Source organism: Protopterus annectens, chromosome 8.part0 (genome assembly GCF_019279795.1).
Source record: "Protopterus annectens isolate FY-2018-M chromosome 8.part0, PAN1.0, whole genome shotgun sequence".
In the NCBI taxonomy this organism is placed as follows: domain Eukaryota; kingdom Metazoa; phylum Chordata; order Ceratodontiformes; family Protopteridae; genus Protopterus; species Protopterus annectens.
This window is the reverse complement of record NC_056741.1, coordinates 1,970,101,784-1,970,115,384: the sequence shown is the minus strand read 5'-3', so window position 1 is coordinate 1,970,115,384 and position 13,601 is coordinate 1,970,101,784. Positions and strand designations below refer to the sequence as shown.

Genomic DNA, 13,601 nt, shown 5'->3' with positions numbered 1-13,601 from the left:
TGTGGGAGGATCACATGCTAGTCTAAGAAAATATCAAGTCTATTATGAGCCCGAATTTACTGTAAGACTTTATATAAACATGAACTGTTGGGTCTCTCCAATAAGCCAAAGGAAGAGCAGCAATAACGCTTACGTCGAAGGCGTCCTGAGCTCCAAGTACTACGGAAATCTGAAATGCAACACACTACAAAAAAAACTGTGTCGTTAGAAGTCTTTATTTGGAAGGGAGGAGCGTGCACACTTTCATCGTGAGAATGCGCATTTCCGCTTGCGTCCACGTTAGATGGTTCCTGGTCGGAGGTTTTTTAATGTAACACCGGAGCGAATTTTCATGTTTGTTCACAGTCAATAGTGGTGGTTAGTAGTATAATTATTATCTATAGTATAAATAAGGCACCGTTACGCTATGCCTTACGCGAACCAACCGACTGTTCGCATTACTGAGCTTTCTGATGAAAACGTGAAGTTCATCATAGAAAGTACGGATTTGGCGTAAGTATATGCTTCACGTTCTGTAAATACTTGTTGAATTCAGTGTTGTCTGCCATTTGGGAGCAGACTCTCCCTTTGCGTTTCATGAATGAAAAAAATCAGAGTGTGTAAATACATTTAAGACTATAGGGTTGTAAGAGCATTGTTCAGGAAGTTGGTCTTGATGTGTGGTATTTAGTGAAGAAAGTCATGATCATCAGTGAGAGCGAGCGAGTCCTGAGCGTAGTTGTCCTCTACCTCTGAATGTTGACTTCTCATAAATGTGTAGATGTGGGCATTTTTAGGGTCTGAATTTTTTATGTATGTTTATTATGGTAATGGACTGGACTAAGATGATGTTAAAAAATGTGGTCGTGAAAAAGATGACCATGATAGAATGTACATACAGTGGAGAAGCCGACCTCAGCTTGCAATGCTCTATACAAATGCATCATAGTATTAAGAGAATAGCACCTGATTATATTGTGATAGACTTTGAAAAGAATGGGATCATGGGTTGAGATACAGTGGTGACATTTCTGGCAATTGCCTTCAGAAAGTAAGTATTGCATCCGACTATGTGTGACCTAAAATTGAAAAGGGTGTGTTTAGATATGACAGAACAGAATTTCTACTTGAGTGGGATCTAAAGTGGTGGTGGTTGTTCAGAGGGCTATTTTACAACTGAGTTGTGGGGCAAAGGCTGAATTTCAGAATTAATATTAATAGGAAAATGTCAGAATGTTCATTAACTGGAAGTCACTTGGCACTCTACGAGTAACCTAGCAGTTTTTTGTTTGGGGGACAGGACAGTGATGCTGCAGATCTTGCTTGAAAAGACATGGGGTCATTGTAGGTACTAGGCTATCTGCCCGAAGGCATCCTAGCTGGAATGTGTTGTGTTTTGCCGCCCCCTTAGATTAGTTCCCCGTGTCTCTGTCCAGCAGAGCCATTGAAGTGATCCCTGGGGTAAACTTTCTGTTTCCCATCTACTCGTCAAGGCTTCTCTTGAAGAGGGTTAGCGAGGAGCTCTACCTAATGTAGATTGGAATCTTGTTCCAGAGCATGGGAAGTTTCTGGGACAGGAATCTATCCCTCCAGCACGTCCTATTTATTGTTGTGGTGAGGTTTAGATCCCTGGAGCATGTTGGTCGAGGGGATATGGTTTTCTTTAGGTGGAGCATGTCCATCAATTCTGGGTTGGACATGGCCTTGTATGTCAGGCAGAGATCACCTCTGAGTAGGCGGTATGCAGCCGAGTACAGCTGGAATTTCTTCAGTCGAGCTGCATAGGGCATCTGCTTGAGGCCAGTGATCCTCTTGGTGAGGTACTTCTGTGGTCTTTCCAGTTGTTGCAGGTGTCTTGTAAGGTACATCCTAAATGGGGCATTGTACACTTCTTTCGATCTGGATGCAAACCCCTTTGTGATTAGGAGGACCACATAGAAGGATTTTCTTATCACTTTGGCAATGTGATTATCAAAGGAGAGGTTATTATCTACTTGGGTCCCCAGATCCTTTATTACGTCTTCCATATTTAGGGGGCTACCACCTATGTGGTAATTTGTGGGTACTTTGTTTTTTCCAAAGGGGATGACTATGCAATTTTTGGTATTTAGCTTGAGGCCATGGTTTTGACACCAGGTATCTGTCTCAGTGAGACCCTTTTGGAGGATATCTGTGTCAGCCGGAGAGTCAGTTATAGTCCCTAGTTTGCAGTCATCTGCGAACTTGGTCAGCCATAGTCCTCCTGTGCTTGCCTGTACCTCTGAGAAGTATATACCGAACAGGGGGTCCTAGGACTGATCCCTGGGGAATGCCACTTGTAACCGGTTTAGAGTCAAACCTAGCTCCTGCAACTCTTACCATGTGGGTTCTGTCCTTGAGCCAGTTGGCACCCATCTCATGATGTAGGGTTTATGTTCAGGCTGGTGAGCTTGTCTAGAATACCTGAGTGGGGAATTGTGTCAAAGGCCTTTGCGTGGTCTAGGTAGGCTGTGTGGCCCTCCTTTCCCTCGTCTATAGCCTTGGTAACTGTCTCAAAGAAGTCCACCAGGTTTAGGAGGCATGATCTGCCTCTAATAAAGCCAAACTGGGTAGGGTCCAGTGTTTGGAGGTTTCCAATGTCTCTGTTAATGAGATCCATGGTGATATGCTCCATAGCTTTGCAGACAAAGCTAGTCAAGCTTGTAGGGTGATAGTTCCCAGGGTCCATTGTGGCTCCACCTTTGTGGAGCAGAATAACCGTTGCTGTGCACCACTCTGTGGGCACATAGCCTGTAGAGAGGCTGAGTTTAAACAGTGTGTTTGGGTAAGGGGTTAGTTCATCTTTGAGCTTGTGTAGGATGCAGCCTGGGGCACCATCCGGTCCCATTGATGCTGTGTTTTTGGCTTTGGAGAGGGCTGTTTTAACCTGAGTGTCTGTGATTTCAGGGGCAGTACATTCCAGTATAGTTATGGGCCCTTTTGGGGGTGAAAGGAGGGTGAAGTTTGCACTGAACCTGTCTGCCAGGATGTTGGCTATATCGGTCAGTTCAGTGTATTTTGTGCCATTATGCCGTTTTGTTTTTGAAAGATACATTGACTTCAAGGAGAGTATATTCAGGCTAAGGCTGTAGGATGCCCTTACTGGTATCAGCTTTGGCATCTAGAGTTACCTAGTGAGTTTATGGGAAGTTAAAAAAAAAAAAAAAAAAAAAAAAAAAAGTCGGACTGATTTTATTTTTGAGTTGATCAGGATTAAAATCCAGGGGAAGTAATAATAGGTCAGGGTGGAGTTAAGTATTCGAAAAATAGGACAGATGATCATTATGCTTGTATGGGAGATGAGATTGTTAAGATCAAAAGTACGAAGTCCTCGTGGAGATGTCAGAATTTTTTGTTTTAGTTTCTTTGAGTTCAGGAAGAGCTGTCTGCTATTATGTTTGTGAAGGAGTTTATCAAGAACAGGGGCAAGTTCAATTTTGTTTCATAAGGAAGCAGAGAACAGAAAGAGACAGGTTGAAGAAGGGAAGAGAAGTATTAGAGATGGAGAAAAGTTATGGGACTGCGGACTGAAATTGGAATAAACTGGCGTGTGATGATGGTGTGGCGCCTCACTTGATGAGGACATCACTGGTCTTTGACTGTGAAGTGAAAAATTCTGCCCATATTAGCTTGTCTCTTTCACACACACACAAACACACACGCACACACACTCTTATGCAATCAGTCTGACTGTTTGTGATTGGGTGACAGTAGTGGCCAATGTGTTTTACATACAGGTGTCTTCCCCCTAAGGAGTACAGTTTGTGGATGCTGGCTCCTTGGATGTTTATGGTGTGTGGAATTTAAGCAGCAGGAGGTGCTATCCCAATAAAACATATGTGTACAGCTGCACAAAAAAACAAAATGGGAAGCTCGTTCCAGTTCTAGCAATCAATCAAAGGATGAAAAAGTTGAGAATCCAAACCATTGCATTTAAAACATCAAACTAAATTAACTAAACTTTCTCTTTCACATGTACTTTACACCTAGAAAACCTAAATTAACTACAAGGAAACCAGTTTTATAAGCCTTCCTTTACTGTCGGAGACTAACATTATATTGTGCATACTTAAAACTAGTTCAGAGGAAAACACCTGTCTTGCAATATTTCTGCTCTACAGGTTTACTTCTGTTTTGGACAACAAAATAACTTTAAAAGAAATTAAATATTTACTTTGGGGGCTTCACACCCCACATCTCCCTTAGTTATGTAAGGTCTGTATCACGAAATTGAAAAGACTGGAGAGTGAATGGCTTCAATGTCGAAAATGCCATTTATCGAAGTCGCTCTTGTGGGGGACTGCATCCCCCACACCCCTCACTAATTATGGGTCTATATGACATGGTCGACAGTTCAAATGATCGACAGTTTATTTGGTCGACAGTTCATTTGATCGACAAGCATTTTAGATGGGGGGGGGCTTCGCCCCGCACACCCCTCCAATCCCCCCCAACTATATATATCAACTCCAGAGTTGCACAACATTGGGGAAGGGGGCAAATCTGCTTGTCGACCAAATGAACTGTCGACCAAATGAGTGTCGATCATATGAACTGTCGACCATGTCATATAGACCCCTAATTATATATATCAACCGAGATTGCACTACAGTGAGGAAAGGGCACATTTTCTGATCTTCACTGTACCGCGATCTCACAAGAAACACCTCGATGAACAGCATTTTTGATATTAAAGCCATTGTCTCCCTGATCTGTTTGATTTCATGATATGAATCTAGTTATGTGTACTAACTGTATGGTCATACAACCACAACCAAAGTAAACACTGCTATAGCTGCTATAAATGGCTTAATAAAAATGGGCTATACAAAGAAATGGTGAGAAATTAAATTCATGAAACAAGCACTTAGCTGTATGTATGTAGTTTCTCAGCAACATAAATGATTCAGTATATGTATGCCCGTGCATGCCATAACTTAGAAATATATATTTGTTTACTTGTTGAGTATACAGGTTTCTTCATGCACTTCAAAATATTCTGCATTGCATATTTTTATAGTATAATCTAGAACACACCAGGCAGAGGTTTGGTGGTTATTTCAGGATATGTGACATGTTTCTATGAGATGATTAGCTTTGTAAAAGGACAGCTACTCCCTAAACATATTTTCTTTCCCCACAGTTTATTTTTCTCCCTTCACAATGACTCCCAGTACTTCCATATGTTAAAAAAAATACGACTTTGCAGTTTCTTCTCTGTGGCAGCCCTATGTCTTAGTCAGTTCCTCATTGCAAGCTGCATTAGGGCTCAAACAAATCTCATAGTACTTTGGGAATTTGTCTCCCTTGCTGTTGCATCATTTCAAAACTTCTTGCTAGGGAGAAATATACACAGCAAGTTACCTATGGCTGTCTTTAATTACTTCACAGCCATTGGGGTCAGAATGGTGTGTGTACTGTTTTCTGATATATCTTTCCTTCTCTGCGGCTCTAAACCTATTAAGCCTGTTGTCTCTGGAGGTCAAGAGACTTGATAACCACTGAGAGTAACTTCGCTAATTATTTGAGCTTTGCATGCCAAGAAATTGATACTCTGGCTGACTCAGGGAAGGAAGGGAGTAGAGGTAAAGACCGGGCCTGATACTTACAAAATAGGTATTGTGCTGCTAGCAGGTTTGGTATTATGTAGAACTTTGTGACAAGATACAACGTAGTTTTTTGTTTGTCTTTATTGATCTTACAATACTGTGCTATCTTCTCTCCCAACAGACGAGGAAACACAGTATTGTGCGACCACCAGAACTTTAATTAAAGACAAAAGTGCAAAAAATGAACATGAAATATAGAATTTACATGAAATGTTGAGTTAAGCGCTTTCACCTAATACATCGTAGGCTTCTTCAGAACTCAATCAAACATTAAAATGCGCCATTATAAATAAACTTTTTGGCGCCAATTTAACTATGTGCACTCAAATTTAAAGTGCCTCTGTCCTTTTCATTTGTGATCAATGAACTACATTACAAATTCATACAGCTATACCTCCATAAAAAATACATTGTTCTGCAAATATAAGCGTAAATAAATACTTAATATTCCTTATAACTGGTGCTTAGTAATTGCCCTTCCATTCTAAAATATGTCATAATACATTCTACTGATGTTAACAGTACTAAAAAATGCATGCTGCCTGCCTGATAATAATAATTACAATATAAAAAGACTAGTGTAAAAAGACTGATCTAGTGTACGCATCTTACTAATAAGTGATAACATTTTTATGTAATATTAGTGAATACTTGTTTGAAATAATGTTAAAATTAAACAATTCAATGCTTTACTATATTAAAAACTGTTTGGACTCTATAGGTAAAAAACTCTATGTAAGACTCAAGATGTATAAGTTCATATTTTACTGTTGTTAAATGTGCAAACTTGTATGCTGTCATATAAATGAATTATAATATAATTATAATATATACATTAAAATTGTTTCGACTGTATATATATATACACATATGCATATATACATGCATATATATACATACATACAAACTACTAATATAAAATATGTTAAAAAAATATTTTAAATAACGTTAGATCTTATTGTATTTTAAAAAAACTTTTTAAAAAATCTTTTTATTTTTTATTATTTATTTTTTGGTGTAATTGTCATAAATAATTATTTGTATATACAATAATATTTGTTTGTATACAAAAAAGTGTTTATATACAAAAAAGTGTTTTATATTTGTATTTACAAAATTTTTTAATTTTGTATATAAAAATTGTATATAACAATTATATATAAAAATTATTAATGGGTTGTGATATGGTTAGAACATAATGTTCAATTTTTGTGTAGATTTTGAAATTACACTTGAGCCCTAACCCAATAAGGGTTTGATGGCAATAGTATCATTTAATCCTGGAATTGTCGCAGCATCTGTGTATAATTGCCACCAAATTTCTCTGTAACTTAATCGTCCTTTTGTATTGCCCCCCTTCCAATCAGATGTTATGTGTTCAATGATGGCAAATTTGAAATTGTGTAGGTCTCCTTCACTCTCAATGTGTCTATATAAAGCGTTATTACGATCTTTTTTTCTAATACAATATAAGTGGTCGTAAATTCTTTTTTTGAAGGCCCTCTCTGTCTTCCCAATATAATATGCTGGGCACATTTCACATCTAGCAATATAGACCACATACGTAGTGTTGCAATTCCCCTTCTCACACCTGATTGTTGTCTTGTTAATGTTATCCAGAGTAACTTCAGTGTGACTCATAATGTATCTACACTGATTACAATTGCCACATTTGCCAGTGAATTTGTCTTTTGCATTGAATATATTTTTTCCTTTTTTGCCATCGACATTCCAACCCTTAGTGTTTGAAGTATTTCCACTTTCAAGAATTCTTTTCAAATTGTGTGACATTCTGTGAACAAACAATGGTTTGTCTCCTAATATTCGTGAAATCTCAGGATTTGTTGTGAAAATACCCCAATGTTTGTACAAAATTTCTTTCACCATACTAGCATATGGTGTGTATGGTAAAATGTAACCTTATTGGGTTAGGGCTCAAGTGTAATTTCAAAATCTACACAAAAATTGAACATTATGTTCTAACCATATCACAACCCATTAATAATTTTTATATATAATTGTTATATACAATTTTTATATACAAAATTAAAAAATTTTGTAAATACAAATATAAAACACTTTTTTGTATATAAACACTTTTTTGTATACAAACAAATATTATTGTATATACAAATAATTATTTATGACAATTACACCAAAAAATAAATAATAAAAAATAAAAAGATTTTTTAAAAAGTTTTTTTAAAATACAATAAGATCTAACGTTATTTAAAATATTTTTTTAACATATTTTATATTAGTAGTTTGTATGTATGTATATATATGCATGTATATATGCATATATATATATATGTGTATGTATATATACAGTCGAAACAATTTTAATGTATATATTATAATTATATTATAATTCATTTATATGACAGCATACAAGTTTGCACATTTAACAACAGTAAAATATGAACTTATACATCTTGAGTCTTACATAGAGTTTTTTACCTATAGAGTCCAAACAGTTTTTAATATAGTAAAGCATTGAATTGTTTAATTTTAACATTATTTCAAACAAGTATTCACTAATATTACATAAAAATTTTATCACTTATTAGTAAGATGCGTACACTAGATCAGTCTTTTTACACTAGTCTTTTTATATTGTAATTATTATTATCAGGCAGGCAGCATGCATTTTTTAGTACTGTTAACATCAGTAGAATGTATTATGACATATTTTAGAATGGAAGGGCAATTACTAAGCACCAGTTATAAGGAATATTAAGTATTTATTTACGCTTATATTTGCAGAACAATGTATTTTTTATGGAGGTATAGCTGTATGAATTTGTAATGTAGTTCATTGATCACAAATGAAAAGGACAGAGGCACTTTAAATTTGAGTGCACATAGTTAAATTGGCGCCAAAAAGTTTATTTATAATGGCGCATTTTAATGTTTGATTGAGTTCTGAAGAAGCCTACGATGTATTAGGTGAAAGCGCTTAACTCAACATTTCATGTAAATTCTATATTTCATGTTCATTTTTTGCACTTTTGTCTTTAATTAAAGTTCTGGTGGTCGCACAGTACTGTGTTTCCTCGTCTGTTGGGAGAGAAGATAGCACAGTATTGTAAGCTTTATTGATCTTATAGAAACATGCCAATGCCCATTCTTCAATAATGTCTTGTTACTGGGAATGTTTTTTGATTGCTGTCATGTGGATTAATGTTATAGCATGAATTACATATGGCAGAACTCTGTACTGCTCATTCTGTTTAAGTCCATATTCCTTGCCAGTAAATGCTGTCTAAGTTGACTGTTCTCAGATGTGATTCTTTGAACAGTTTGTGTATTCCAACAGGTCTAGGTATATATGCATTTTTAATACATTTCTACCTTGTTTTTGAATTCTGGTCCGCAATTGCCTAGTCATTTGTTCTGTAAAATAAAATTTACAAAGATAACACAATCCATGTACAATAGCTTTCACATAGCAGTTGTGCTGCTCAGTAATTGTTAATGTGACCATTGATCTTGTGTTCACCAGTGGAGTCCCTCTGCGTGCAAATGGAACAGCTCTTGGTTTATACCAGATCTTTGTAACTTCCATCTACTCAAGAAAACTGCATGACTGGGCTACTCAGTCCCACAGATTTGGGACATTCCTGTAGAGTTCCTTAGAGGCTTGATTTTAAAAGTGCATATTTAAAGCTGTATACTGCATGTACTACAGCTGCCACTGCTCCCTCCATCTGCTTCAATTGCTGCAATCCACATATAATCACTCCTGGATCCTTCCTGCTGTGCTATCATAAACTTCACTTAATTCCTACTCATACTTTACTCATGGGTTGCTGCAGCCCAAGTGTAGTACTTTTGTCTCTACTGAACTTCAGGTGACTTTTTTTTTTTTTTTTGCATATTTGGTCCTACTTTACAAGTTCTCCTTTACTGTCTCTCCTCCCCCTGCTTTCTCTACCATACTTCTGTTTTCTTGGTTATGTATGACGTAATGCTGAGTACCAGCCTGTACAGATGTGTCTGAAATAATGATGGAGAGTTACTAGCTTGTAGGGGTGTGTCTGAAGTAATGCTGCAGAGTACCAGACGTAGGACTGGCGTGTCCAAGCACTTCACCTGTCCCCGTCCTTGTTCCTGACATTAGCTTCTTACTATAACTGTCTTTGTCCTACAACCCAGTCTTTTAGAAGTCTAGTTCCTCGGTCTTGGGCCTCCACCTTACCCCTGCAAACTTGTAGTAGCTGTGTGTGATGAGTAATAGGCAGTGGTAAAGTCCTTTCCAAATTGCTTCTCTTTCTCTGTCGGGTCCTGCTATATTCAACTGAGCGTGTAATTACATTAATAATAAGCTTGGTGTGTGGATGGATCCTGGTCTGGATTTTCATCATCCCACTGAAACAGCTGCATATAAGGTCATTGCACAGCTGAGAGTACTTTACTTTTATAGGCTACAGTGAAGCATATATTGAGGTGCAGTGACATTGAGGACACTAGCATTTGACTTTACAAGTATGTGGGCTTTTTCCATAGCAGGGCCAACAGTTTGGAACATTTCCAGCATTTATTAGTGGCGGTTATTCAGGTTGCTTCCCAAACTTTGGAAGAAGTCAACAACATGTAATTTACTACAGGGATGCAGATCGATTTCCTATCGAGGTTGAAAGCATGCTTCTGAAAGATTATGTGTGCAGATTCTTTAAGTAGCTTTTAGACTGCTTAAACTGTCAGCATGAAGACTCTTGGCCTCTTAATTGTCCATTGCTGGCTCTGTGACACTTTTTTTTTTCCCATAACTTTACATGTGTCCTAGGACACCTTCAAGGTGTTGTGTTCTTCCTCTCTTAACTTTACATTTGTAGTCGTCCTTTGTGTAAGTCATGCCCCCACTCCCATTTCTTCCTTTGTCATTCTGAATTAGTGTGTACCCAGTCACTACCATGTTATGCATGCAGCTCCTCCTGTATATGGAACCCACACATTTTGTAGTAACTCTACCCATCCATTCTTAGTCACCCTTCCTTTGTTACTTTTATAAGTTTTAAAAGGCCAACTGCATAGTCTTATTGTGTTTATTGGCTTGTTCACCTGTTATCCTCTATCCTTTGTTCATTTTTAGAATGTCATGGTAGTTTTCACCAACTCACATGGAAAAAATAAATTGCTTGCTTTGGACATCTTTGCAGTTCAAAGCAGCTTCTTTGGTATCCATGTTTGCCTATTGTTTTGGTAGTTGTTCATGGAAATGTCTCACTTACGCATGAAAAATATATTACTGTCCCAGTAAAAGGAGCATTCTATGAGTGAACTGTTTGACCCTCCGTATTCTTAAGTGGTAGCTGTCAGTCCCCCCCCCCCCCCACTCTGATTGTTGGCTAATTCCTAATTTTAAAAGGAATAACTGTTTGGATCAAGAGTTGTACATAATTGCAGGCTGGGTTTGTCGGAATGGTTAACATCTTTGCCATATACACAGAAGGTACAGGATTTGATTCTGAGTTTGTTATTGGCTAGGCTTAAAATGACCCTTAGGTGAATACTAGGCTCACTGTCCTGATTCATTTATGAGTGAATATGCAGGTTAAACTACTGTTAAAAGAGATTTTATAATATTTATGTAGAATGTGTCATTTGTTGTTGAGTATCTTTTTGTATAATCTATATAAGCAGACCAGTCTATATGTAGAGTAATCTAACACTAATATCTCTTTGGAGCCCACTATGAGAGTTTCTTACATTGACAGTTATTCATGGTCTTAGTGAAGAAACCGGATTAAACTATACTGTAGTGCATAGAGTGCTGTGATTATGCCTGGAAATGGGGGGGGTGGGGGAAGATAACCCAACGTGTTAATGTGCTACTGTGGCACAAAACCCAACTGTTACAGTGCTTTCAGGTGAATTTCTTGGCATCCATGTATTGAACACATAATAATGTGGTTATAATTGGAGACCCAATCATAACCCTCTACAGCAGGCCATTTACTAGGGTTTAATTGGCCAGTTTGTAGACAAATAACAGTGCACTGCATAAGACTAACATCATATCAGAGACTGAGAGTTTTGATATTTTGCATGAATTAGACAGGAAAATTTTCCATGTAGACTGAGTATGAATAGTCAGTCTAGCATGGTTGGAAGATTTAGTAGTAGTTTTGCAGTATTAGGTTTAGAGCTCTGCATTTACCCTGTTGTATACTTGTCAGTTTTTATGTAAGGGGAAAGAGTATCCCCTCAGACTGATAGGACTGATGTAACATACGAATATATATTTTAATTGTATAAGCCTACTGGAAATATGACCCACTTCACGGGTGACCCGGGAGCACTGTTCAAGTGATTTGCTCAGTCTCACAGCGGGTAAATGCAGCCTGAGGGACTCAAGCCCTGGACTTTAGGAAGCACCGTGTTAACAGCTGACAGCCTTCATCCTTTTTGCTAACTGACAGACTAAATTATTTATATGGAAATTTTCCATATAGGCAGTTTATTTGATGTTATGTGAATTCTTTACATTCTTTAAACACTGCAAGTAATGTGGTGAAAGAAAGCATTGTTGTTTGGATGTTTAACATGTACATTTCCTTTTGAGCTTTAAAGTTAAGAGATATTGAAGTCTGACTGCCTTAAGCTAATGAAGTAGGTGCTTAATTAGGTTGACTTGTTCCTTGATTTTTTCAGTTTACTAGGTCTATCAAGGGAAAATTGTATTGTGAGTTAGTACTTAAACACTGGAATTACTATCTATGCAGCTACCCAAAAAGGAACTATTCTCTCATTTTAAAGCTTTGAGATAAAAGTTTGTGAAATAATTCATGTCTAGATCAGGAAAATGTTCCCCGTCTTATGTTTCTTTCTGTGTCAGTAATTCCTTTTTTACCTAACAGTAGATTGTTTGGCTTTATATGGCTGCATTACAAGATGGGGTTACCAAATACAGTATAATCCAGTACAATACAAGTTACATTAGAAATACTATACAAAAATAAGTTGAAAGAACAAACTATGTTACAAGATGTTGCAATATATTACTATATGTCTAGACACTTCTATAGAGTTAAAACATTACAGGCAGTAATAGTCACTCTCTCACCATACATGATGAAGATAGTGTCCAAAAAAACATAGCACATAGGTAGTGCAATGTGTGACATTGACTATTATAGTACATGAAAAATAAAATGTTAGTTTCAGTTAGGAAAATAGCAGCCAGAAAGTTAGTGATGCAGGTAGATAGTGAGAGAGAGTTAAGAAGAACAGAAGCAGTTAAACCTGAGCAGTAGCTTAAGGATGTTGTGTCTTTCGGCTTTTCCCGGTTAGGGGTTGCCACAGCGGAACTCCGGTCCGCTAATGATTGGCAGTTTATTTTTACATACCGAGTTGCCAGCCCTGACGCACAACCTTCAACGAAGGTACGCCTATTCACGCATGTCTCCATGCAGAAGATAGCTTAAGGATATGGTATATAAACATTAGGAGTTAGAGGAGCCTTAGGGTCTTGCAGTCTGTGAGGGATTGAAATGTGACAGAAGAGGATGATGAGGTTAGTGTGGAAGAAGAGGAAAACCTGAGTATTAGGCAGGCTTTATGCAGGCTGCACATGCAGATGTATTTTTGAGATGATTTTTTTAAAGAGGCTTTGAAATGGGTTAGGCCAGGCATAGACCTGGTAGCTAGAGGTAGTGAATTCCAAAGTATAGAGACAGTATGAAAACAGGGTGTGACCTGGTTTTCTTGTGGATTTTGAGATAGCTAAGAGATTTTTGTCTTCCAATCGTAGGGATTTCTTTGGTGTGTAAGGTGTGACTAGACTGGCTAGTGCAGGGCAGGCAGTAGACTTGAAAATAAGGTTGTGCAAGGTGGATAGTTGAGTAAAGGTAAGTTGGCTGGGGAGTTCAAGCTAGTTTAAATCTAGGAGTGGTTTACAGTGGTGTGGGTGATATTTAGAGTTTGTGGCAAATTTTGCTGTAGCACTGTTCCGGCTTGCTTAGGGTAGAAGTTTGTAAGTTAGTTAAGACA

The 13,601-nt window shown here is 37.5% G+C and overlaps 1 protein-coding gene across 1 annotated transcript in view; it reads left to right on the top strand.

Moving 5' to 3' along the window:
- Positions 1 to 269: 269 nt before the first annotated feature.
- POLR2C (RNA polymerase II subunit C) overlaps positions 270 to 13,601 on the top strand; it is a 455,631-nt gene continuing 442,299 nt past the window's right edge. The window contains exon 1 of the mRNA XM_044081501.1: positions 270 to 492. Within this exon, the coding sequence (XP_043937436.1) occupies positions 407 to 492 (86 nt within the window). The 5' untranslated portion in view covers positions 270 to 406. The remainder of the gene's footprint in view (positions 493 to 13,601) is intronic.